Here is a 25,339-nt window from a genome sequence, read left to right as displayed (position 1 = left end):
AATTTTTTGTTGTGAAGTGGTAGATCTAGAATGTTAGAGGTTAAGGTTAAAGTTTGAATGAGGATGTGGTGCTGACATATTTGGTTTTGAGTTGAAGATTTAGTGATGGTTAGGAAGGATTAGAGAAGCATTTTTGAGTTTTCACTCAATGTTTTTTGGTGGTACGATAGATCTAGGATGTTAGAGAATAGGGTAAAAGTTTTAGGATGTGGGTTTTGGATTATAGATCTGTTGGTTTTCATGGAGTACTAGTGATGCTTTGTTTGTTAGGAACAACTGTACTTTAGATTTTGATGATACTAAAGTTAGAAAACTTTAGTCTCCAATGTACTTTACTTTTTAGACTTAGAAACTCAATGTTCTCTTATCGAATAGTCCGAGTGGTAACTCTAATAGTTACATATTGGATGATCTGAAGACAAGCTTCAAAGAGTTCATGAGCAGAAGAGTTCAAGTCGAAGAGTAGAAGTCAAACAATTCGAGACCGGAAGGTTGCAAAGGCCAAACTGCCGAAGAGTGGAATGGCCTACCTTACTGAATAGAAAAGACTTACAAAAGATCGAATAGTAAGGTCTACTATTTGAATTTGGAAGGCTAAGTGCTTAAGGTTCGAAACATTAACTCGAATGGTAAGAGTTAACTGTTCAAAGGCACTGTTCGAGACATTCTCTGAGCAAATAATTCGAAACCTTAAAGCAAACAAGCTTTATGTGAAAATGTGACCAAAGCAAAAGTAATCCTAGGTATACATTCCAAGGTAGATTTTCCTTAAAAAGCCTAGACAAAAGGTGTAGAACAAAAAAGTAAAGTTCAACAAATAAAGGAGGTCCAACGGTTGGAAAATCTGACACAAAAAGTAACTTTTTAAATTGTCCACTGGTCATTACCCGATAGTTACGATGTTTGAAATGGGTTTCCCTCCAATGAATTCATTTCAAAAAACCTATAAATACCTTCAACCTCAACAGATGAAGGTGTTGGTCAATCAAGTAAAAATTTATAAGTGTTCAAAAGTTTTCTAAGTGTTTTATCAAGTGACCAGTGTGAGAGTGAAACTAAGTTACAAAGCTACATCCAGTTAAGACTTTGGCTGACGAAAAGTGAAGATTCAAGTCAAGATCCAAGAGCCAAGTCTACATGTTGGAGATTCAACAATCTTTTGTTGAAAATCTTTGTATCTATACTTAGTAGAGGTAGAAAGATACAAAGTAAACTTGTGTGGAGTTAAAAAAAACCTAGACACTTAAAAGTCGGCTTTGTGTTCAAGGCTTGAGGGGTCTTCTTGTTTTAAAGAATTTAGTACACACCTCCTTAGAGAAGAGTGGAGTAGGCTGGGTTTAACCGAACCACTATAAAATCTCTCTCTCGATTTCTCTCTCTATCTTTTATTTTACTCGCATTCATACTCTAACACAAACTAATATTTCAACAAGATTAAACTTACGTGCAAAGATAACTAAAAAGGGGTAATATTTAATTCCACTATGCAAACTCTATGAAAAGTTAATTGAAAAGAATTAACCCTTTAGATCAGTTAACTCAATAGTAAAATTTTTCAAAACCTATACAAATCTATTCACACCCCTCCCCCCCCAAACACTCTAGACTTGTAACCCATTCCACCGAGACCAACATTGTTGAATTTATGGTCTTTTTTTTTTCTTTTTTTTTTTTTTGTTCAAGTGGTAGATCTCTTAGTTTTGGTGTTGAAGTCATTGACCTAAGATAATGGGGATTAGAGTTGAAGTTGGAGGAAGTAATGTCGAGCGATGTTTATTTTGGGTTACAAATCTGAGTAGTAGCCATGGAGGACACAAAAGGTTACTTGAACCATGGAAGGGATCGAAAAGGGTTGTTAGTTTGGGATTAGATCAACATATTGGCGTGATGAGAATTTTATTTTTGAGAGAGGGTTGCATTGGGTGACCTATATTGATGTTGTTCGGAATGGCTTCTAACATTTTGGGCTATTGTTGTTGAAGAAAAGTTTGTATTTTGGCCTAGGGTTGGTTCTTTCTACATCGTATTTGTATTGTTGTTATTTATCCTATGAGATACTTTTATTGTGGGGTTGCATGTTATATCTTTTCTATTTGATTTTATTGAAAAAGTCTTGGTCGAGGGGAAGTCCATTTTTATTGCTAAGAAGGAAGAAATCATGGTGATCCAAAAGGAAGAAATAAAATTAAAATGGACAAACGTAGGCTAAATAGAGCATCATACCTTGTGATACATGATACCTTGAATGGCTTAGGTCGTTGGTGTTTGTGTTTTTATCCCATTGGATGTAGGTTTGAATCATGCTGGTTACACCCCTTTAATTTAGCATATTATTCCTTCTTTTAGGGCCACCATGCTTTCTTCCTTCTAAGCAATGTGTACCACCTATTCACTTTATGTCATTATTTTTTCATTTTGAAGTTGATTCCACCGATGTTTGTCAAGCACTTCGGAAAGTGGTTAGGTGAGATTGCAACCTTGAGGCGATTGTCAGGTCACCAATGGAGGGTTCACATACGTACAGAGAGAGATGACACATTTTTTAGCAACGGTTGGGAAACATTTTATAAAGACAATGGTCTTGTCATTGGTCAAGTTTTATTCTTTACATGTATTGGAGGCATGAACTTTGATGTTCAAATTTTTAACAAAGATGGACGGGAGAAGATGTGGGACCTTGATGTTATTCAAAATTCCAATGAAGAAAGTGATCATGATAATCCTTCAACCAACCCAGGTACACATTTATGAATTTAAAAAGTCAAAATACTTTTTTTGAGAATTTTTTTTTTTTGTTGGCATTTCAAAAGAAAAAGAAGTTACATGCCAAAAACCTATTAATTTTTCATGTACAAGAGAATGTGATGAATTACTATGGGTCTATGTGCACTCCCCCAAGCACAAAAACATGTTCCAAGATTATTTACTTATTGAACAAGTTTATACTACTAAGTTATTAAATATTTGAAAAGTGCAATATCTGAATACGTTTTTTTTTTAATTTTTTTTATGTAGCACATGTTGAAAGAGCTATCACACCTTGAGATGTTTCCCAACAAGGATGGAACAAAAAGTTTGGATAGTGAAAGTTCACAAGGATCCATTTGGAAACCTAGAAAATGATTTCTAGAAAATGACTTATTTTTTGGAAACTAATTTAATTTTCTAATGATTGGCTAAAGGTTAGAAAATTATCATTTTTTGCTTGGCTGAAAGTTAAGAAATTGCATTTTTTCTATTTGGTTCATTTTCCTGAAAATTAACATATTATTTGTTATATAATAATAATAATAATAATAATAATAATAATATTAATATTAATATTAATAACAAATGGTGCTGGTGGTGTGGTGGCGGTGGTTGTGGTGGTGGTAGTGGTGTGGTATGGTGGTGGTGGTGGTTGTGTGGTGGTGGTAGTCGTGTTGGTGCATTGTGGTGATTGTGATGGTGATGTGATAGTAGTGGTGGTAGTGGTGGTGGTGATGGTGATGGTGATGTGGTGGTGTTGCTTGTGATGGTAATGGTGGTAGTGGTTGTGTGGTGGTGGTGATGGTGGTGGTGGTGATGGTGATATGGTGATGGTGTGGTGGCAATGGTGTTGGTGTTCGTGGCGGTGGTTATGGTTGCTTAGTGGGGGATGGGGGGTGGCGGTGATGATGTTGGTGTTAGTGGTGGTGATTGTGGTTGTGTGATGGTGGTTGTGGTGGCGGTAATAATAACTATCCAGAAACTAGCTTGGAAAGAGATGAGTCAGAAAACAAATAAAGGAAAATAAAGAATCCGAAAAATGTCTTCTGACTAAAAATCTAGAAAGACATTTTGCGCCAAACTGGGCATTTTTTCCTTTGACAAAAATTAATATTTTCCTTTCGAATTTATTTTCCTTAAATACCCAAACATGGAGAAATTCATAAAATAATTTTCGAAAGTCATTTTCTGAATTTTTAAACGGACCCTATACATTCGAAGGCGATACGGGACTTGGAGTTATTTCTGGTTTTTGTATTCCTTTGTTTTGTAGTTAGCTGTAGCTGGCCTTACTTTATTTAGCATTTGGCCTTTTGATGTAATTTTTTTCAAAAAAAAAAAAAGAAAAAAGAAAAAAAGAAAAAAGGGACCCTATATGATGAATGGATGCCATTTATTAATGTTTTTACTTTTGTGTTGGCAATTCTTGTATTTTAGAATTTTACTCTGTAATTCTTATCAATTGCTTAGGAAATTAACTTGTTAAGAACTCTAAATAACATAGAAAATTTGAGTACAATTTTGACTTTTGAGGAGTCTAAATGGGAAAGAATGGGATGTCTAATTTCAAGAAGATAAAAATGAAAAGTTACTAATAAAATAAGTCCCTCTACTCTACCTATGATAACCTACTAATAAAGACTCCACTAGGAAAATGATTCCTTATTCAGGGAAAATCTTGATATTAAATGAACTAGTATTTTCGCCCGTGCGTTGCACGAAATGGATTTACTATAATATGTTAAGAATATTTAGATTGATATACAGTTATGTAAATTATAATATCAAATATTATATAGTGCAATTGAAGAATTGAGTTTGATCAATTATGTTTTCTGATGTTATCATTGCTTGAATTTGAGCAAATAATTGCTCAATTAATAGCCAATGTGTATATATATGCATCCGGTGCTGAAACTTTAGACATTTTATATATCAATGTTTATGATTTGTATTAATTGGGCTAATTATCTTGTTGTCCAGCAACTCAGTTATAGAAATTATTTATACGGATGATACATTTTCTACGTAAATATATAGCAATTTTGTCATCTTTGTATAAAAAGAAAACATAATATATAGTATATCAATGTAATTGTTTTGAATTACACATTATTGAAAACCTTTTAATTTACATCACTAATGATCGAAGTATACTATATAAATTTTTTATATTATATATTGTATAAAAAGAAAACATAATAGTATATTATATATATATATATATATATATATTTATTGTTATTGTAAATATTTATACTTATTTTAATTTACATCACTAATGAAGTAAATTATCTAGAATTATAGCTTTTTAGTGCTTTATTACAGAATTACTAGAGTAAATATCCAGAACCTTAGTACTTCATGGATTATAAGATATTTCTAAAGCAGGTATGTATAAATTAGCTTTGTTTTTATTTTAAGTGTATAGATTAACATTATTTCATGAATGTTTGATTTGTGGGCATGATTTATTTGTTGTGTGTTTTTTCCTAATAGTTGGGCTATATAATGTGTTAAGAGCTATAATTCTACCTACACAGTTGAATGATTTGACCCAACTCTATATTGATGAGATTGTTCGATCGCATAGAGTTCTAGTGAGCATTGTGTCGAATAGGGACTTGAGGTTTTTATCAAATTTTTGGAAGAGTTTACAATGTTCCTTGGGTACAGAACTTAAATTCAGTACAGCCTTTCACCCTCAAACTGATAGGCAAACAGAGAGAACAATTCAGACTCTAGAGGATATGCTTAGAGCTTGTGTACTTGACTTTAAGGGCGATTGGAGTAAACATTTACCATTAATTGAGTTTGCTTATAATAATAGTTATCAATCAAGCATTGCAATAGCACCGTATGAAGCCTTATATGGAAGGAGGTGTAGGTCACCTTTGTGTTGGGATGAAGTTGGAGAAAGGAAAATATTGGGTCCTGAATTGGTAGAACTTATAGTTGAGAATATTCAATTAATAAGAGATAGGATTAAAGCTTCTCAAGATAGGCAGAAGAGTTGGGCCAATTTGAAGAGACGAGGCTTAGAATTCAATAGTAGAGATTTTGTGTATGTGAGAGTGTCTCCTACTAAGGGCGTAATGAGATTTGGAAAGCGCGGGAAGTTAAGTCCTCGCTAAGTGGGACCATTTGAAGTTCTTGAAAGAGTTTGTGATTTGGCTTATAGGGTCGCACTTCCACCATGGTTATCTAGTGTCCATAATGTCTTTCATGTATCTATGTTATGAAAATATATTTCAGATCCTAGTCACATTTTGGACAATGAGCCACTGCATGTCAGAGATAACTTGTCCCCCCCCCCCCCCCACACATGTAATCAAAAATTAATAGTAATATCTATGTAATTATTAGCTTAATTACCATAATAATTATTAGTCAATTAGTATAATTATACTAATATATGTGTAATTAATTTCTTAATTATATATGTATATAATTATAAAATAAAAATCCAACGACCCATGTTTAATTATGATTATAATAATATTTGTATAATTATTAGCTTAATTATCATAACAATTATTAGTCAATTTTACTAATATATATATATATATATATATATATATATATATATGTAATAAATTTTTTTAGTTACCATAATAATTATTAAGTAATTATACTAATATTGTACAATTATAATTTTATACTTTAAATATAAAAATATATATAGAAAGATTACCCTTTAAATATAAAAAAATATTTTTTTTATTTAAAAAAAAAGATAGAAGAATAAGAATGATAATTTATTTTGTTCTCATAGTATTATACTTTTAGTATTATCTACTATACTAATAAGAGCCAAAGAGAGTTAGGCCTAAAATGAGTAGAAAAAATGGCGGTCAAATTATTTAATCAAATGGATGGTTCAGATGAATTATTTAATCAAATAGATGGTTAAGATAATTCAGATTAATATTATTAATAGAGATTACCTAATTTAACCTTACTTTTATGATTATCCGTTAAGTTTTCCGTTAAATATTCTCTTCTCCGTTAATATTCCGTTAACTTTTAAATTACCCATTAATTTCTATAAGAAAGGTCTTAGGTTTGAACCCCATCTCAATCAAATTTGACATAATTAAGTTTCTCACTCTATTTTACTGTTATTAAATTAAATAAATTAGTAGCTACAACAAAAAATGATATATATGTATTTCTTTAATTTAGAATTATGTGTCTACAATACCTTTATTTGAAAAAAAATATTCATTATCAAAAAATTAAATTAAATAAGAGAAATAATTTCATTAGTTATATTGTCTTTATTTTCTCTCATGCAAAGATTCTTTACATTCAAATTTATCAATTGATATTCATTACATTGTCCATTATCTTATTTTTACAATATCTTGTAATTAAATATCAAAGTTATAGTACAAAATAATGTTATATATTTATTTACCAAGTATTTTATTAATACTATGAAAAAAAAATTTAAAATAATTTGAAACTAATTATATTAACTACTTGGGGATTGGTTGACAAAGAGAGTACTCAAATAATAACCAACAAATTGAAGTGGAATCACTCTATTTTACTCTTATTGAATTAAATAAATTAGTAGTTGCACCAAAAAAGGATACATATGTATTTCTTTAATACCATGAAAAAAATAAAAAAGAATAGTTTGAAACCAATCAAATTAACTACTTGGGGGATTTGTTGACAATGAAAGTACTCAAATAAACCATTACCCAGCAAATTGAAGCGAGAAACTACATTTTAATATCTTTGGAATATATAATATTTTAAATTTTTATTAATTTATTTAATCTTTTTTCTTAAACTAGGAAAATTTTTATTAATTTATTTAATCTTTTTTCTTAAACTAGGATTTCTTTATCCACAATAACTCATTCAACAATAATGGTTGAACCAAATGAAACCCAAGTAACTCATTCAACAATAATGGTTGAACCAAATGAAACCCAAGCAGAACACCTAATGGAAAGTCCATAGCTCCTATATCATAATCTCGATCATTGCATGACGTTGTCATCTATGCTACCAACAATATCCGAATTGCAAATAACACACTACCAACAAAAAGGAAGAGAACAAATAGTAAAGATGAAGACAATGACAATGTTACTCAAAAGAGAATTAAGAACCACTTAGAAAAATTCAAATTAAAAGTAGTATTTATTTAGACTATCATTTTTAGACCAAATATTTAGACTATCGATTTTACAAGGTTGCAAATATTTATTTTAGTAATAATTATAATGAATTTTCTATATTATCGTGGATTCATATAATTTGAGTTAGATATTTAAATAAAAAAATTCGACATTTAATTACCCATGTATAAACTTCTCTTATATAATCTTGCATTGATATACTGTCAAATATTTATTTAAATATAAACATTGGGCATTAACCCATTCGCGCAATGCGCATATAAAACTAGTATATATAGAAATCTGTTCAAATGTGGTCGTGCCTTCCCATGTGGTCGGTGCGACTCACACCACTCAATGTTAGAAAATGCACCACTCAATGTTAGAAAACGCACCACAATGAAAATACACAAAAACACAAAAAAACACACCACACACCCAAAATAATGCACCATAACTTTCCTGCCCTTAATGGTGCATTTGCTAACACTGCGTGGTATATATTTGCATACTGATAGACGCCAAAAGTACCTAGCTATTTGGAATTAATTAAGGAAGAAATTTTGCCAAACGAAAGCTTTAAAAGATGCAATCTACGTATTTCCATGTTATTATGCTAACGATTGTGAAAGAACTTTGCGTGGTATGTCTTAAAAGATTTTCACAGGGTTAAAGACTTAAATCAACCAAGAAAGGCGTGAGCAAAGAAAGGAAGAACAAACCCGAACTTGGGACACGCAAAGACCAACCCGAAGACAACGAAGGGGTCGCGAAAGTAGAAATTCCCGTCCACGACCCCAACCACGCGTGTGGTCTGCGTGGACTGATTCCAGTACGCATCCACGCATGCCCACACGCGTGTGGGCCGCGTGGACCTGCACCAGAACCCTGCGCGATATTTTAGTATAAAAGGGACATTTCAGCTTGGAGGAAAGGACTTTTGCTAATTTTTCATTTCTCACTTTTAGGTTAGAGTTAGATAGGATTGGTGAGAGGAAGGAGAACTTCTTGGAGAAGAGAATCTTGGATCCATATAGTTTGGAATTCCTCTTGGGTACACTCTTTGATTGTTATTAGATTTCTCTTTGAAATTCTTTCTTGAACCTTCACTTTTCCTAAAGTTATTTGCTTTTTGCTTTGATCTTGTAAATATGTCTTACTTTTTGAATGATATGATGTTATTAAAGCCTATGAAGGGCTAGACTTTAGGATAGGGGCTAGGAAGGATGGAGATTTTGTGTTCATGATCTAAAATTGTTGAATGAGTTTTGATTTCTTTGGGATTATTGAAATTGTGTGTATGTTTTGGATGTTCTTGTTGGATCGAGGGCCCCGATCTCTTCAAGGATCTAGGATCATCCCTTTGGCGAGATATCGCAAAGGGATGAGAGCCCACTACTCACATCTCCCGCCCTCAATCTAAGAAGATAAGGCCCGAAGGGAACTTGTAGGCAAAGTGTTCGATAATATTCCCCAATCGACCGAGGATTGGGAGCTTGAGTGTGACGCTACTCAGGACCGTGTTCCGAGCTCCTTCAATCATATCTCAAGAGAAATCGAATCTCTCCCTTATGCATTGAAACACTCTCTATGATATTCTAGCCCCCATCCGCCTTTATCTCACATTTATTTCTTAAGTTCATCCAACTTTACACTCTCATTATCATGTTTCACTACACTCTATACTCACTACTCTTGCGTTGTCTAAACCATAAAAGATAGGAAACTCGCACTCTGCAATTTACCATCCACGAGAGACACGACACTCGGGGAGTTTACTATTCGTTTTAACACGCCATCCCTACCTTCACCACTTCTCCTCACCATAAATTATACTACCTTCACATACATAGTAGTGTGTTTTTTGGTTATGCGTAACTAATGATGCATATTTTTGTGGTGCATTTTCTAACATTGGGTGGTGTATATTTGTATACATAGTGGTGCGGCCGCACTGACCGCACGTTAAAGGGTGGCTACACCTGATTATGACCCTATATATATATATATATAATTGTAATTATACTATTATTATTGTAATAGATAGGAACATAGTCCAACCAATTCTCAAAAAATATAAATTTGTATAAAATTAGAACTAGTAACTAATCCCAACATGGCAGCACAGAAAAAACTCATATAAGCAAAAAATCTCAAATATCCTTCATCATGAGCCATATAATTATCACTATAAATAAGAACCATAATTCCAACAGTAGTGATTAATATTGACATAATAGAAGTAAGTGGGTCGATCAAGTAACCGAATTCAAAAGAAAAATCATTATTTATTATCCAAGACCATACATATTGATAGATAGAACCCCTATTTATTTGCTGAATAGATAGATAGATTGAAAATGCCATCACTATACTTAACAATAAAACACTCTGAAAAGACCACATACGACGAAGATTTTTTGTTACCGTGGGAAAAATAAGAAGTCCTGCTCCTATTAACATAGGAACTAGAAGGGGAACAAAAGGTATGATCCACGCATATTGATATGTTTGTTCCATAAACAGTTTGAGTCTTAATTAATTATTTCCGATTCACCCGATTTTATTTTATCTCTTTTGAAAAGAGTCAATAAAAAAGAAAAAAATATGTACTAACTTAAACCAAACTGACAACTAAAATAAACTTTATAGAATTTTCTATTGTGAATTATGGTTCTTATGTTAAAACTTTCAATTATTCAAATCAAGAAGTTACAATTGGTCAAATAATCTGAAATAGATTCATTAGCAGTTTCCTTTTATTTTTAAAAGGAAAATTAGGTCTCTTTTCTTTTTATCCAAGGGAAAAGGATTACAGCTTTCAATTTCATTAAGCAAGAGTAGAGTTTTGATCTTAAACCTTTCAATTGCACGTAGAACGATGAAAATAGGACATTTTAGTTTCTTTTTCATTAGAATTATAATTCTAAGATGAAGTTAAACTAATTTGATGATTTCTACAGCACATCGAATTCTATAGATTTTATTTTATGAATAATGCGAAATAGAGATAGCAATCAAAACAAACGAATCGTTTTTACGAATATATTATGAGAATAATAAAAAAAGATAGAATAAAAAAAAGCTAGTATAGTAAATAGTAAAAACGATTCATTTTGCGCAATAGATGTCTTTCACATCCAGTTTTAACCTAAAATTAAGTAATTTCTTCATTTTTAAATGGCAGTTCCAAAAAAACGTATTTCGAAATCAAAAAAGCGTATTCGTAAAAATACTTGGAAAAGAAAGAGCTTTTGGACAGCATTAAAAGCTTTTTCGTTAGGAAAATCCCTTTCGACCGGGAATTTGAAAAGTTTTTTTGTATCACAAACAAATAAAAAAACGTTGGAATAATCTGAGTCGACTTTTTTTTTAGACTAAAATTTCATGACTTCGGCTTTCTATTGATTTATACGATTTATTATTTAGAGTTAATATAGAACTGGGAAATCGAATGCCCTGCTCTTAGCTCTTATGAGACGAGAATACGAAATCCTAGATTTACTCATCTTTTTACTTAACTTAAAAAAATAATACCTTTGAGGGTTCCCAAACATCATTTCGAGGGGGGCGAGTCTTATTTTCCCCATCAACCTATTTGTTTATGACAAGTAACACTTTTATAGAGTAATATAATAAATAGAGTAAAGTAATACAATAAGGCGGATATGAAGATCTTTCGGTTTAGTTAACGAATCGTTGAGACTTATGAATTACTTTTGAAAATTGAAACCATTTTTTATTTTGGGTAACTTTCTGACTTTTTCTTTTTCATGAATTCTTATACGGATTCCCAAGACTATCTTGTCATGTAATAAATATTGACAAAAGCCCCGATTTTTAAAATCAAGTAAAAAATAAGAAAATAAGTATGTTATATCTGCATAATCGGTTAATTATAAGTGCTTTAAAATAGGTATATAGGTATTGCTAAAATTCATTTTTTTGTTTTGATTTCTGAAATCAAGACAAAAAAATGGAAACCAAAATTTTGGTTTTGAATTCGACCCCTGGTTACCGGAGTTTAATTCCAAGCGAGCCAAAAATACACGAAAACCATAATTAATAAGTATAAGTGAAATAAAACAAAGACTCTAAACTGAAATAATAAAAACTTTCAAATTCATATTTGAACAAATTTTTATGTATAAAATTGAACCATACTATACTGAATTTCCCTTTCAAATCTTGACGTTTGCTTACTCATAGCCTATAATGAATTAGACTATTATGGATTTACGACACGCCGCTATGGTGAAATTGGTAGACACGCTGCTCTTAGGAAGCAGTGCTAGCGCATCTCGGTTCGAGTCCGAGTGGCGGCATACCGTCTTCTAAAAAAAGAAAATAGACCTTATAATCTTATAAGGAATTCAATTCCCGATTTCCTTTTTCAAAATTTTCTTAGGTAATTGGGGGGCTAGACTCTTCGTTGTTTAAGCTTTTTTTTATGATATTTTCAACCTTAGAGCATATATTAACTCATATTTCCCTTTCGATCATTTTCATTTTAATGACAATTCATTTGATAATATTTTTAGTCGACGAAATAAGAAAACTATATGATTCATCAGAAAAGGGCATGCTAGTAACTTTTTTCTGTATAACAGGATTATTAGCTACTCATTGGATTTCTTCGGAACATTTCCCACTAAGTGATTTATATGAATCATTCATTTTCCTTTCATGGAGTTTCGCTCTGATTCATATCATTCCGTATTTCACAAAAAATACAAAATTTTTAAGCAAAATAATCAGCCCAAGCGCTATTTTTACCCAAGGTTTTGCTACTTCAGGTCTTTTAACAGAAATACATCAATCTGCTAAAGTAGCTCCTAATAAAACTGTTATGATTCCTATCAAGGAGATGAAATACATTATGGAAGGTATAACTAAGAAAAGAGGAAGAAGCCTAGCTACAAGAAAAATTCCCGCTGCTACTAAGGTAGCAGCATGTATAAGAGCCGAAATCGGAGTAGGTCCCTCCATGGCATCGGGTAACCAGACATGAAGAGGAAATTGCGCGGATTTCGCAATTGCACCGACAAATAACAGCGCAGCGCATAAAGTAACAAATAAAAGATTGACCTCTTTGCTCGAAATCAAATTATTCAATATTTGGAATAACTCCCGAAATTCAAAACTGCCTGTTATCCAATAAAAGCCTAAAATTCCTAATAATAAACCAAAATCCCCTACACGATTAGTTACAAACGCTTTTTCGCAAGCATTTGCCGCACCGGGTCGTGTAAACCAAAACCCTATTAATAGATACGAACATAGTCCAACCAATTCCCAAAAAATATAAATTTGTATAAAATTAGAACTAGTAACTAATCCCAACATGGCAGCACAGAAAAAACTCATATAAGCAAAAAATCTCAAATATCCTTCATCATGAGCCATATAATTATCACTATAAATAAGAACCATAATTCCAACAGTAGTGATTAATATTGACATAATAGAAGTAAGTGAGTCGATCAAGTAACCGAATTCAAAAGAAAAATCATTATTTATTATCCAAGACCATACATATTGATAGATAGAACCCTATTTATTTGCTGAATAGATAGATAGATAGATTGAAAATGCCATAACTATACTTAACAATAAAACACTTTGAAAAGATCACATACGCCGAAGATTTTTTGTTACCATGAGAAAAATAAGAAGTGCTGCTCCTATTAACATAGGAACTAGAAGGGGAACAAAAGGTATGATCCACGCATATTGATATGTTTGTTCCATAAACAGTTTGAGTCTTAATTAATTATTTCCGATTCACCCGATTTTATTTTATCTCTTTTGAAAAGAGTCAATAAAAAAGAAAAAAATATGTACTAACTTAAACCAAATTGACAACTAAAATAAAGTAATTATTACTATAATTACCAGAATAAATATTAGTCAATTAAATTAATATTGTGCAATTATGTTTGCAACAAAATACTGTCTAATTATACTTTTATTATTTAAGTAGAAAAAAATATAGAGAAAAAGTAGGATAAAATTACCATAGTAGTTACACAAAAAAATAGGAATAATAATTTATTTTGTACGTTTTTATAATATTATACCTTAAGTATAAATAAATAAGTAAATAAAAAAAAATTATATATATATATATAACACATTTGACGGGGCACTGCCGGCCCGCCAAGCCCGCTCCGTCTTTATGGTCCACACAGCTGTGTGGACCATACTATCAAATAATGTACATTCAATATAAAAATAATGTATATTCAATATAAAAAATAATGTACATTATATTCAGGGAATATACATTATTTGTGTACCGAATGTACATTATTTTTATAGTATAAAAATAATGTACATTCAGTACAATAATAATGTACATTTAGTACATTAAAAATGTACATTTTATTATGGTCCATACAATAATTTGCCGTCAAAGCCTGTGGGTTAGGCGGGGGCGGGCCGTCCAAAACATTAAAGCCCTCCCCGCCCTTTTCATGGGACGGGACGGACTAACCCGGCGGGCTAAGCCCGTTTTGACGGCTCTATATGAAGATCAACATTTTACATGCTTTTCCATAGTATTTCATTTCAAGGACACTGGTAGCACCTCTATTTGACTATATTTTACCCCTCATCTTATTCCACTGTATGCATATTATGACTTGTAAAGTTGTGAATTGGAACTAATTTGTATTTTTGTATCCATTGTTACACCCATTTCTCACAACAAAGGGAAAAAGGAGAATTGAAAGTAGTTTCGGCCAATTGAGGAGATAAGGAACTCGTTGGATGGGAGCAAGTGGACACATAGGAGCATCACAAGAGGAGATGGCACGGAATTGAGCAAAACATGGGACGTGCCAGCTTTCCTATCGAGTCACGGGTGTCGTCGTGCCCGTGAGAGAACCCGTCTTTGGGCACGGGCGTTGACATGTCCGTGACGTAGCACTTCGCGCAGACGGGCTGCAACACACCCGTGTCGTAGCAGTTTGCGCGTGCATTTGTTCCTGTTGCGCGGTTTAATCTGTCATTTTAGCCCCAGAAAGTAAGTGAGTTGACCTGTCATTGATATTTCAAACTCTTTTTGTATTACGGCTACCAAATCTCTAGTGTACTTCAGACATGTCATACCAAAGACTATATCATTCACATAGATCTGGGCAATTGTAAGATATTTCCCATTATGCTTATAGAATAAGGTCTTGTCATCTCCTCCTCGACTATAGCCATGTCTCAATAGATATTGTGTCAGTCTCTCATACTAGGCTCTAGGTGCCTATTTAAACCATAAAACGCTTCCTTATTTTGTATACATGATTAAGATACTTTGGGTCTTCAAATCCTTTGGGTTGTGAAACGTAGATATCTTTATGTAAATACTCATTTAAGAATGCATTCCATCCATTTGATATAATGTGAAATCCAGTACACAAGCAATGACAAGTAGTATACAGATTGACCCCCGTCTAGTCACAGGTGCAAAGCGTTTCGTCATAGTCTATTTATTTGATTTGAGTATATCACGGTGCGACTAGTCAAGCTTTATTACATGCCATGTTTCCTGATTCATTAGTCTTATTTTTGAAGATCCACTTAGTACCAATAAAATTGACTCCTACATATCTTGGACTCTTGGCACTAAATAGAAAACATGGTTTCTTCCATACTGTCCCAACTCATCTTGCATCGCCTTGATTCACAAATCGTCTTGTAGTGCCTCCCTTTACATTTTTTGGTTCTAACTTTGAAGTATAGCAAGTGTAACTGAAGATGTAGTTTTGCGTAGGGGTGAGGTGTCAAAATATTGTGGATGTGTGTGTAAGAATAAAACGAAGAGTCTAAACTCGCCGAGTGTCGGTCTCGAAGGAGGGACGTAGAGGTGTGTCAAATGCTAATACTTTCAATTAACAGAATCATGTGATGCATTGAGTATGGATAGTGAGTGTGGTGAATGGTAGTTGAGAGGTGTAAATGTTCATGAGGTAGTGGAATGCAAAGTATAAGGAATAAGATATAAGAAAACAAATATAAGAAAATAAGTATAAGAAAACAAGGGGTTGGATCGTGTTCATCTATGTTGTATTCTGGTGTGTCTCAAGTGGTGTATAAACGATGCAATGATGTTGGTTATTCAAGAGTGTGTCTTCTTAGTCCTTTTCCACCTTTGTGTACTAGGGCATCTTAGACTTAGGAGTGCCTTATTTGCCACATCAGGAGTAAAAGAGAAGGAGTAAAATTTGGGAGTACATGTAATAAAACTCTTTATCTTTTGTCTCAACAGTATCTGTGTCAGTTCCATCTGTCTTGTCTTGTTGTCTTGTCTTGTCCTCTGGCTTCTCTGTGTTTGACACTGTAGACCTAGGTATTGAGACTGTCTGATCTTCTAATGTAACAGTATCATACACATCTTACATATGATGATCATCATCAACTACGATATTCACAATGCAAACTCCATGATCATCTAAGTACTCTTATTATGGACTCTGAGAGCACGACTATTCGGGGAATAGCCCAAGTCATTTTTGGGCTCAAACTTTCCTCTTGATTCACGATCATTTAAAATAAACATTTATTAGTGATGTAGGACAAGGGAAACCAAAAGAACATACACATAATATAACTCAAACTCAAAGACTTTTAATAATATTCAACTTGAATTTCTGAATACAAGAGTCTGTTTAAATAGATAATTAGAAAAACTGAAGAGTTGCAAATATTGTTTAAATAGATAATTAGAAAAACTGAAGAGTTGCAAATATTAAAAGCATGCATGGGAAAAGTAAAACAATCATAAAGAGAATTACAAATATTAAGAACATTTAAATAACAATCATAAAGAGAATTACAAATATTAAGAACATTTAAATCTAATCCAAATTTCAAATAAAACTAGCCACCAAACTGCATGTCTCTTAGACTTCAGGCATGTGACCATTTCTCATTTATTTTCCTTCTTGTTCCGCATCAATTAGTTCTAAGAATATGAAAATATTTAAAGTTAGACTTCTTACCTTTTCATATTACATATGGAGTCATTTGTGTACCAGGTCATAGATAGACATGGTTGAGTGAATGACATGTATTAATAGCCTCTGCCCAGAAAAGTTGAGGTAGTCTTTTTACGTTTAGCATGACTCGTGTCATTTCCTGTAGGGTTCTATTCTTTTCTTCTACGAAACCATTTTGTTGTGCAGTCTTCAAAGCAGAGAATTCATGTGCTATAACATGCTTTTCACAAATTTTGGAATATGAACTATTTTAAAAATTCCCTTCCAAGATCACTACTCAATCTTAGAACTTTGATTATGGTCTCATCTTTTTATTTTTGCAGTCTAATGCACAATGTTCTAAAGGCTTCGAATTTTTCTCTTAAAAATGCAACACTACAAAATGGTAAAAAAATCGTCAACACAAATAAATAAATAAAGGGAAAATTGCATATTTAGTCCTTGAGTTATAGGGGTAGTGTAGACTCAGTCCCTGAGTTATGGCCGTATCCGAGTTTAGTCCCTGAGTTATTCGCGAAGTGGCGAGTTTAGTCTCTGGCCATTAATATTATAATATTATACCTTAAGTATAAATAAATAAATAAATAAATAAATAAATAAATAAATATATAAACACCTTCCTGTGAGAAAGTGCGACAACGTGAGTGCACATAGTCTACTTCACGAATGCACACACCCTAAACTGTGTGCACTCATGTAGGCTAAGTGCACACACTTTAGGTTGTGTGCATCCGCGTAGTAAACTGTGTGCACTCACGTTGTCGCATATCTGTCTCACGGGAAGGTGTTGTCTCATATGATTGTAATTCTATATATATATATATATATATATATATATATATATATATATATATATTTTACCTCCAATACCTTCGACTTGTGTGGACTAACGAGATCAACATGAACTAACTCTAGACAATGATAAGTGGTAATTGATTTTATAGATTTGTGAGGTGTTTTTGTCTGCTTTTCAGCTAAACAGGCTCCACAAATGCTAACTATGTCAATCTTCTGTTTTGGAACACCACGAATTGCATCTAAATTGATGATTTTCTGCATATCTCGAAAATTCATCTAATAAAAGATTTTTGCACCCAATGTCCTACATTGCTTAGCATTAAACTACAACATTTGTAGTACAGGAAAATGGAGGATGGGGGGGAGTAGAAGCAGTGTACTAGCAACCCAAGTTTCCCTTAAAAAGCCTCATCCATCTTCAGTACAGTATAGTGGTATATAGAAACTGATTTGAAATAATCTATACTAGCAGACTTACACAAAAATCAAAAGATGATCATTCATCAAGGATAACTACGTCTCTGAATTGGTGAAAAGCACCAAATATACCTGTCACAAAAGCTATTACTACATCTAATAAGACATGTGGCCAAAATGTAGACCTAAGGCAAGAATCGCATTGTGCTGAAAGTGATTTTTTTTTTCTTCTAATTTCACAGCATCTGCAAATAGAAAAAAAAAAAAAGAAAAAAAAGAAGGTAGTTTTAAATGAATATTAACTTCAATTTTTATACTTAAAACACAATATCAATGGATTATAACTTCAATTTTTATACTTAAACACAATATCAATGGATTAATAGCTGGCCTGGTTTCTCGTTTAACCTAATTGACCAGATGGATGAGATTGATTTGCAGATGTCATAACCAGACAATCATCAGGAAGATGCCCTGGCCTTTGACATTTCCAACTACAGAAGTAAAAGCATAATTATGTAAAAAAAAAAAAAAAAAAAAACAAGCACACAACAAAAAAGTTTTGCATGAACTTTTCTCTTCCTAAAACATGAGGTTCTCAGTTGGTCACATGGGGAAATTTAGAAAAAAAGATTAGGTATCAAGTCTCATCAACAATAGTGTAGGAACAACATCTCAAAGTGAAGGGGTTCGTTGTGCGCAGTAAGCAAAGGGTCTAAGTCTAGGTCTAGCTTCTATGTTAAGCTAAGTTATTGTCATGCCCCACTTCGACATGACACGGCCGTATCGTTACGTGAAGACCTATAACAATATGAAGCCTAACCATAGATAACTTATGAAATCTTCATAATAACACTTGAATACACAATAATTCCACAATTCAAAATGTCAAAATATAATCAACTAGTTCTTCCTAAAATTCATCAAATCCACTAAAATTTACCATTTTGTTTAAGCTTTGTTTGTGCTCCCCTTCAATTGTACATCCTTTATCTTCCCTTTTTGTCAAAAATTTACAAAGGAGTGTGATCATTTATAATGTGGAGCTAAAGACCATAGATTACTGAGTCTCAAAATGATTCACATCAAATGTACCCCAACATCATAACAACTCATCTAACCAACATGTTGGGCATCGGCCGAGTTGGCAAAGTTCAATCCATGTTCGATTTGAGATGTGGCAATGTGGCTTAACATAGAGGGATGTAGTTAAATGGTTAATGTCCACCTACTTTTCACCAATTGATTTTAAATAGGATATGACAACTGATGAGCACAAATGATGAGTGTAAAAAGGTGGTGTAATGTCGTTCCGCTGAGGATTGGTGTTATGGCACGTAACTGTGTGAATTACCAGGCACTAGAGTATATGAATTAATAGAATCCAAGCAACAAAGACTGAAGGATGCAAAAGAAAGCAATTGATTAAGGTGTAAACTGTATGATAAAAGTATGGGCCAGATTAGGGGATTGTAATCTTGATGTTCCAAACAACTCAGAATTAGGGAAAGAATAATTAACCAAGGGATATATGGGCAATGCACAAAAGAATTCAATTCAGCTACTTTCGTAATCAATAAGAGAATTAGGCTAAGATTGCCCCACTGTCGTGATGTATCAATCATAACCTTAAGCACCTAAGCATTGTAAGCCCCCAAAATTACCTCTACTTTCATAGCAGGAAAATTAGGTTGAAATTGGTAAGGCTCGAGGTCTTCATCCAACTGTCGTTGTAATGAATCCCTCTCCTAGACTAGCAATTAATTCTGGCCACAAACCAATAACTCGTGCAAAGAAATCCCCAAATCAACATAAACCCTAGGTAAAAGATTCAATCCCTTTATGCAATTAATTACCAATTGAACATCAAGATTAACAATGGATCCCTAATCCAAACCCATAAACGAACTACTCCCGCATGATGGGAGTAAACAAAACAAAGTAATAATTAATAACCATAAACATTGCAAGAAAGTAATAAAGGAATAAGAGAACTTAACTGATAAAGAACAAATCCAATCTTCAATCTTTGATTCCAATCTTGAAATTAACTAATCCAATGTGAAACTGATCTAAACTATGCTAGGGAAATATAAACTAAAAGCTAGGGTTCAGAACTCTGTAAGGGAATCTCCTCAATTGTAGAGAATAGGTAAAATATATAGGAGGTAGATGGGCCTTGGCCCATTAGGCATCTTCCAATTCTTTTCCAACTTGTATTATTTCTTGTAATTTCCTTTTCTTCCAGAACTTGTCCAAAATGTTCCAATATTCTTCCTTTATTGTTCCTTGTAGATAATTCAGCACTTGGACAATATAACACACAAACAATTCCCAATTTCACTAGGATACAGAAAATAACCTTCAAAACAACTAGAATAAGGGGTGAATAATTATACAAAATAGCATATATCAACAACCAGATAACCAAATAACTCTGTGGTTAAGCGTGCTTGATTTACAGTATTCACAAGATGAGTGACTCATTGATAAGTAAGCATAGTGCAGCGCTGAGATCCATTAATTGGTATCAGAGCAGAGGTCACCGGTTCAAATCGATGGCGAAGCGAAAGCCGAGGCTAGTCCTAGATGGAATGTGGGCGTAGGTCGGGCCAAGTCCAGTCCCAAGAGGGGATGATGGGCACGTAGGCTTAAGACCGAGTCAGGCATGCTGCGCAACTAGGCTTAGTGTTCAAAGGTTGTGGCATGTGCTGGGAGGGAAATTGCTAGGCATCAGTCGAGTTGGCTGAGTTCAGCCCCTGCTCGATTCGAGACATGGCATTGTGGCTTAACATAGAAAGATGTGGTTAAATGGTTAATATAATGTCCACGTACTTATTGCCAATTGATTTTAAGTAGGATATAACAACCATATAGCCAAAGAACTCTGTGGTTAAGCGTGCTTGGTGACCCACTAGCTTAGTCTTACTGTAATCACTTGGTTAAGCGTGCTTGACTTACCGTAATCACTTGATGGGTGACCCACTGGCTTAGTCTTACTGTAATCACTTGATGGATGACCCACTTGCTTAGTGCAGCGCTGAGATCCATCACAACATAAATCAACATAAATAATGACTGGTCCATGGTATAATTTGCCAATAAATGTTATTCGTTATTATCAATATGTTATTAGCTTATTTGATGAGTCAATAATAACTTTTCTTTTTTTTAATGATTGGAAGTTTTGTGTGCAATTTAATGATATATTTGATCATTTTCCTAATTACTTTGAAGGTAAAGTTTCCATTTTTTTAAAAGAAGAGTAAATTAAGCCATAGCATAAAATCATTAACAAATATAATCATGTTTAATGAAATTATAACAAAAACTAAAATAATGTACATTATGCTTTCTTTGAGAGAGGTAAATTATATTGTACTTCATACTAAATTAAATATAGAGTTAATACCACAAATGGTCATCTGACTATTAGGCTAGTACTCATTTTAGTCATCGACTTTCAATTCGACCACAAATGGTTCTCTGACTTTCATTTTTGACAATAAATAGTCTTCCGTTAAGATTTCTGTTAAATAGGTGTTAAATCTAGGGATAATATCGTCAAATTGATTAATATTATTATGATTACTTCTTTTTGAGAAAATATGACACCATAATTAATTTCAAACATTAATAAACATTAAGTTAATAAATATAATAACAAAATGGACATGACAAATCACATAAATGAACAAATTTAAAAAAATTTCATGATTAATGTTCGCAATTTGTACTTGATTAATTATATTAATTCAACGGTGGCGACCTTCAGTTATGTCCCAAACAAAATGTTTGATCGATTAATGAAGAGTGAAAACTATTAATCATCCATGTATGAGCAACCATGAAAATTATGGAAACAAGGTTTTAAAAAAATTCTTCCATTTTAATCTGTTGGTTAAATTAAAAACAGATAGCTCTAATATTAAAATTTCATTTTGTACGCATAATTACAAGAGTAATGTGTATTGTCTTTTTATTTAGGAGTATTTATATTTGTTAATTTTTCATTTTATGTTTGTTGGTGAAAAATTGTAAACATTTTTATTTTATGACAATTATATATATATCAATTTAAGATAATACCCCTAGATTTAACACATATTTAACAGAATTTTCAATGGAGGACTATTTGTGGTCAAAAATGAAAGTCAGATGACCATTTGTGGTCGAATTGAAAGTCAAGAACTAAAAGGAGTACTGGCCCAATAGTCAGAGGACCATTTGTGGTATTAACTCTTAAATATAACAAATATTTAAGATTTTATGATCGAATAATACTAACTTAAATAATTATTTTTTATTCTAGAATGACCACATAAATTTTTAGTTTTTAAAATTCCTTTTTATATAAAAACAATGACTTTCATTATTAAACAATACACGAAGGAAAAGTGATAATAAAGAACGTTTATCTATATGAATAGCTCAACTAGTTACAAACTTACAACTATGAAATTTATCACAAAAGACCAGCGATCTGATTTTACTAGTTGAATCATTGAAGTGCCTCTGAATTGAGCGATTCCACCTTTTATTATCTTTCTTGGGATGGAAGAAAGATAATAAAGAATGTTTTTATTCATTAAGCTTAACATTTTGGCTCCTAAAATAATTGTAGACGCTATTTTCTTAATCTTAGGGTGTGTTTGGTAACCCGAAAAATGATTTTCATTTTCCGGACTTTTGATGTTTAGCAACATCCGAAAAATGTGGTCAACGGAAAATGACTTCCGGACAAAAAATCCGGAAGTCATTTTTGGGAAACGGAAAATGGCTTAGTGCGACGTTTTTTTGTAAAAAAAAAAATTCTAATTTCTAATAAATATTATTAGTTTATATATTTTAAATAAAATAATAAAAATATATAATTACACATTTCTACTCATTTTCCAGAAAATGAACCAAACACACAGACAATTTTCTAGAGTACATCCAAACACCGAAAATAAACTCATTTTTCGGAAAATGACTCATTTTCCAAAAAACATTTTCTATAAGTCATTTTCCTACTATCCAAACTCACCCTTAAATTCAAAACAAAAATAATCCTTATCGTTAAATCTAGGAAAGATTGTAATTTTTGCCCCTCCGTAATATGTCAATTATCAATGTCACCTTTGAATTATTAGTGGTTTAAATGTTGCCCCTTAATTTTAAAAAAAAAAACAGTACATATATTGTCCCTCCCTACCGATAGGAGGGTAATATATGTACCGTTTTTTAAAAATTGAGGGACAATATTTAAACCACTAATAATTCAAGGGTGACATTGATAATTAACATATAATGAAAAGACATAAATTACAATTTTTCCTTAAATCTATGTCAGTTTCCTAAATCCAAAACTAAAACATTTCATTGGGATACCGAGTACTCAAAAATAATTGTTGCCGTTATTTTCTTAAATTGAAAACAAAAACAATCCCTACCGTTAAATATAGTTTCCTAAATCCAAAACTAAAAACCATTATTACCGTTTAAAGTTTAAACCCTTTCCCATTCAAATTGGGATACGATCGAGTTATATATATACCCCTACCCCGCGCTCCCTCACTCACTTTCTTCAATCTTCAAACTCAACGCTTTCTCATTGAAATTCCAGTTGAATACTTTCTCACTCACTTTCTTCGATCTTCAAACTCAACGCTTTCTCATTGAAATTCCAGTTGAATACTTTCTCACTCACTTTCTTCAATCTTCAAACTCAACGCTTTCTCATTGAAATTCCAGATTGTTGGGTGATATGACGATTCCACCTAGGCTTCGCCGAGTCCGCCAGTGCCGCCACTCCTTCGGGCTACACCAAGTTCACTTTCACGGCAACAACCTCTTGGTCACCGTCACAAAGAGAGCCGCTAAGGTCGATGAATGGGTTAACGAGATCCTTCACAATTACTGTCATGCCCTTCACAATCTTGTCGTTGGCCTCGACATTGAGTGGCACCCATGCTCTGAAGGGGAACATAACCCGGCTGCCACGCTCCAGCTTTGCGTCGGGGAAAGGTGCTTGATTTTTCTACTTTTGCACAAGGATTTCATCCCCCGTTCTCTCCTTGCCTTTCTAGCTCATCCCCGCTTCACCTTTGTTGGCGTTGGGGTTCAAGACGATGCCGACAAGCTTCTCCAAGATCACGGCTTGGCGGTCACAAATGTTGCTGATTTGCGGCGTCTGGCTGAGATGGTTTACCGTTCGGAAGAGTATAGGAGGATGGGTTTGAAGAAAATGGCATGGCGATTTCTAGGGAGAGTGATGGAGAAACCCCGGGAAGTGACTCTAAGTAATTGGGATTCTAAAAATCTTACTTTTCCCCAAATTGAATATGGATGCATTGATGCTTTTGTTTCCTTTGAATTGGGTTTCAATTTGTTTGCCATGGCTTACACTCATCACATACAGTAGTAGTAGTTTAGTTGTTGATAGAAGAATGATAGGTACAATGATTTTGTAATTCTTGTGTTTACAATTCTTGTTGATAGAAGAAGAATGATAGGTACAATGATTTTGTAATTCTTGAGCTTAGAATTCTTGTTGATAGAAGAATGATAGCAATGAGACAACAGCTGATAAACAGCTTGCATGCATCTGCTAAAAGATTATACCATTTCTTACAAGGATGTGTATGTGCATGTTTTTATTGTTCTCTGCCTTTTAACTCTCTGCAATTTCTTTTATACTATGTCTTTTTTTCGCTATGTTTTAAACTTATCTGCAGCTTAGTATGGTATATACCAAGTCTTTGTCACTATGTTTTACTAAGAAATGCCGAAAATTGACTGCTTATTGACCATGAATATAATGCCTCGGAACTTGTTTTATCTGATCTGTTGTATCTTATAAACCTGGTTATTTAGCTGCAAATTCTCACCGTTTGTTTTCCATATATTGTCCTTGAGTGAGGAAAGAGAAAGACTAGGATAGTTCTTTTATGTCTCATTTGAACTCAATTCTTGAAGTTTCAAGTGCAACTTCATCAGAATGTACTGTGAACTGTGAAGACATAGCTTGGAATTTTTTAACTCCTCTGTTAACTGCTAGCTTCATTTTGGTACTTTTTTTTAATAGCTTGGAATTGTAATAGTATGGGCTGAGTATTGGAACAGGAAGGAAGTTACTTCAAGTCGTCCATGTGAAGTATGGAGTGCAGATGCATTTGTTGGGTGATTGATTGCTTAACAACTTTTATTGATTTTATAGTTGATTCTGCACTTCTTGAATGAGTTTATGGAATTGAGTTGTGG

At 33.0% G+C, this 25,339-nt stretch overlaps 1 protein-coding gene across 1 annotated transcript; it reads left to right on the top strand.

Annotated features, from left to right (window-relative positions):
- The first annotated feature begins 23,843 nt into the window (after positions 1-23,843).
- LOC116029834 (Werner Syndrome-like exonuclease) lies at positions 23,844-24,608 on the top strand. The gene has a single exon (XM_031271874.1). It carries the CDS (start codon positions 23,844-23,846, stop codon positions 24,498-24,500), a length of 657 nt encoding a protein of 218 aa, XP_031127734.1. The 3' UTR covers positions 24,501-24,608.
- Positions 24,609-25,339: the final 731 nt, after the last annotated feature.

This window comes from Ipomoea triloba, chromosome 9 (assembly GCF_003576645.1).
Source record: "Ipomoea triloba cultivar NCNSP0323 chromosome 9, ASM357664v1".
Classification (NCBI taxonomy): Eukaryota; Viridiplantae; Streptophyta; class Magnoliopsida; order Solanales; family Convolvulaceae; genus Ipomoea; species Ipomoea triloba.
Note: the sequence above shows the minus strand (reverse complement) of the source record. Positions and strands in the feature narration are given on the sequence as shown.

Bases quoted from the DNA above. Each gene is read 5' to 3' on its own strand.
- LOC116029834 (XM_031271874.1), top strand. From the start codon at position 23,844: ATGACGATTCCACCTAGGCTTCGCCGAGTCCGCCAGTGCCGCCACTCC.